We start from the raw sequence: 2,569 nt of genomic DNA, 5'->3' as shown, positions 1-2,569 counted from the left end.
GTTACAATATTAAAAAGTTATAAACTGCTCTAGTATTTTGATTTACAGAAACATTTATCAATACGTTTAACACTGCGTAAAAAATTAGATTATTATAATATACTTATACCTAATTAGAAAAAAAAATGACCAAAATCGAAAACGAGTCATCGAATCAATATTGTCAAGTTGGTTCCGTATGTCTCGAAAAGAAAATTAACTTAACTGCACGAAGATGGTAATTAACTATAAAATGTTAAGTTACAACAATAATAATTTTACGTTCGCGAAGTTGGCCCACCTACGTACTGCGAAATTTTTTTAAAATTTATGCCATTATTTTGCACGTACATTTTATTGTAATGTAAAGTTGTATTATTATCTGAATGACTGAACGAGTAAATAAATGAAATAAAATAAAAATAAATAAAAAACTACATTGTAATTTCGATGAAACAATATCCGATGATATCGTCTCTCATCACTGTTCGCAGTACAGCACGATAACATCGTCTTCACGTCTTTCCATCATCATCGTCAATCGTCATCATCATCTCCACCGTCGTAGTCTCTGTCATAGAAAGTCTATGGTCTTTGCAGTGCGCGGTCTCACGCAGGTTTTCTCGGGGTCCGCTAGGAAACGAAATCGAACGACCATCATAAAACATTATATCTGATCCCGATGATATGCGTCATAAAATGGAAGACTAGACGCACAATTTATCGTTTTTGTTGAATTGTAAATTTAAAAAAATGTAAGTAGATCATTTATGGACTGGTTGTCGAACAGATTTCACCCCACAGCTGATCTCTTGAGTGAAGTTGTGTGGGATAGTCAAAAATAAATTAATCTCCAAACCGTCATTCCACAGCTCGACGGCACGTCCAACTCGACGACTGTCGTCAGGTACCATAATAATTTATATCATGATTCATCTCATGTCCAGTCCTGTATATCTTAGTCCGTGGTCCGTGTTTAAAGTATTTTAAACAGTCCATGCTCCGTGATTACTGGTTTATCAATATTTATGTAAAGATAGCAGCTGATCAGCAAAGTATTTGTGGAAAGATACTAGATAGATAATAGATAATATTATGGCTTACAACTCGTCGGGCGCTGAAAATTCAAAATATAGCCACTTAAATTTTAACCAATAAATAATAATGGATTTTTCGTTACTGGTAAGTTAAATATTGAACAGAAACAAACATAAATATTATCACTCGATATTCATGAACTTAACACTTCGCAGGAACCAACTTTGTACACTGTTAAGGGCATGGCTATTTTGGACAATGATGGCAACCGCATACTGGCCAAATACTATGATGACAATATATTTCCAACGATTAAAGAACAAAAAGCATTTGAAAAAAACCTATTCAACCGTACTCACAGAGCAAATGCAGAAATTATCATGCTGGACGGCATTACATGTCTGTACAGGAGCAATGTGGATCTGTTTTTTTACGTCATGGGAAGTTCACATGAGAACGAAGTAACAACAGTGTCTGGAGTATATCATTTAAATTGCAAATGTACATGGTATTTTTATATTTCAGCTATTATTGATGAGCGTCTTACAATGCATGTACGATTCAATTAGTCAAATTTTAAGGAAAAATGTGGAAAAACGAGTTGTACTTGACAACTTAGATGTTGTTATGTTGGCGTTGGATGAAATTTGTGATAATGGGTAAAACTGCATTATATTTGATAACTGTAATATGAGTAAACATAATTTATAATATACTTTATAAATTTATACTTTATATTATACTCTATGCTACAGTACAGGGTTGATAAAGGTCCACACGCATTGCTGTGGTGGTACTCAAATCACCTTGACGGTACCACCACAGTAGTGATACATTTTTCCCCTTCTGCTTCAGTAACATATTAAGTATGTTCAGGTCTTAAAACATTTATTTTCCACAGTATTATATTGGAAGCCGATTCTGGGGCAGTTGTACAGAGAGTAGCATTACGAACCGATGACATACCAATTGGAGAACAAACTGTTGCACAGGTAAACTATTTTATAATTAGTATTTAGTACTCCAATGATATAAAATTGTAACATACATGTGTATATTTTTTTTTAGGTCTTCCAGTCAGCAAAAGAACAGTTGAAATGGTCATTATTAAAATAGTGTATATTTTATTCAAATCTTTCAAGTATAAGATGTTAACATATTACATACCATTATTTTTATTGTTTATATAATACTATATATTTAAAACTTATTTTTAAACCAATACAGATTCAATTTATAGATGAACTTGTGAAAATTCGAATTTTATTGTCTAACTAAATAGCTAACTAAAACAATCTTATGTCTTCAAAATGTGTAGCTATTATTTGTATGCTGATTTTGCATCTTATTACTTGATAATTTAACTGGTGTTGTGATAGCCAAACAATGAATTTTAGAATGTTAAATTAGTATTTTAGTATACTTCATACATAAGATTCTGTTGTATAATTAATAATTCTACACTTACCAGTTTTATTTACTTTTTGGGTATAATAGTCTTGTGCAGTGGCGGCACGAACAGTCATTTTTTGACAATTGACTCAAGGGAAAT

The 2,569-nt window shown here is 32.0% G+C and overlaps 1 protein-coding gene across 1 annotated transcript; it reads left to right on the top strand.

Annotated features, from left to right (window-relative positions):
* The first annotated feature begins 990 nt into the window (after positions 1-990).
* Positions 991-2,328, top strand: LOC100575887 (coatomer subunit zeta-1). The gene is made up of 5 exons (XM_003246500.4): positions 991-1,161; positions 1,233-1,478; positions 1,543-1,676; positions 1,919-2,009; positions 2,086-2,328. The coding sequence occupies exons 1-5, from the start codon at positions 1,144-1,146 to the stop codon at positions 2,131-2,133; spliced, it is 537 nt and encodes a 178-aa protein (XP_003246548.1). The 5' UTR covers positions 991-1,143; the 3' UTR covers positions 2,134-2,328.
* Positions 2,329-2,569: the final 241 nt, after the last annotated feature.

The sequence above is a fragment of the Acyrthosiphon pisum genome, chromosome A1 (genome assembly GCF_005508785.2).
Source record: "Acyrthosiphon pisum isolate AL4f chromosome A1, pea_aphid_22Mar2018_4r6ur, whole genome shotgun sequence".
Taxonomy (NCBI): Eukaryota; Metazoa; Arthropoda; class Insecta; order Hemiptera; family Aphididae; genus Acyrthosiphon; species Acyrthosiphon pisum.
The sequence above is the reverse complement of the archived record's forward strand: the minus strand, read 5'-3'. Positions and strand labels throughout refer to the sequence as shown.

Bases quoted from the DNA above. Each gene is read 5' to 3' on its own strand.
- LOC100575887 (XM_003246500.4), top strand. The intron at 1,479-1,542 runs GTAACAACAGTG...TTTATATTTCAG, and splicing joins GAAGTTCACATGAGAACGAA to CTATTATTGATGAGCGTCTT. The intron at 1,677-1,918 runs GTAAAACTGCAT...TATTTTCCACAG, and splicing joins GATGAAATTTGTGATAATGG to TATTATATTGGAAGCCGATT.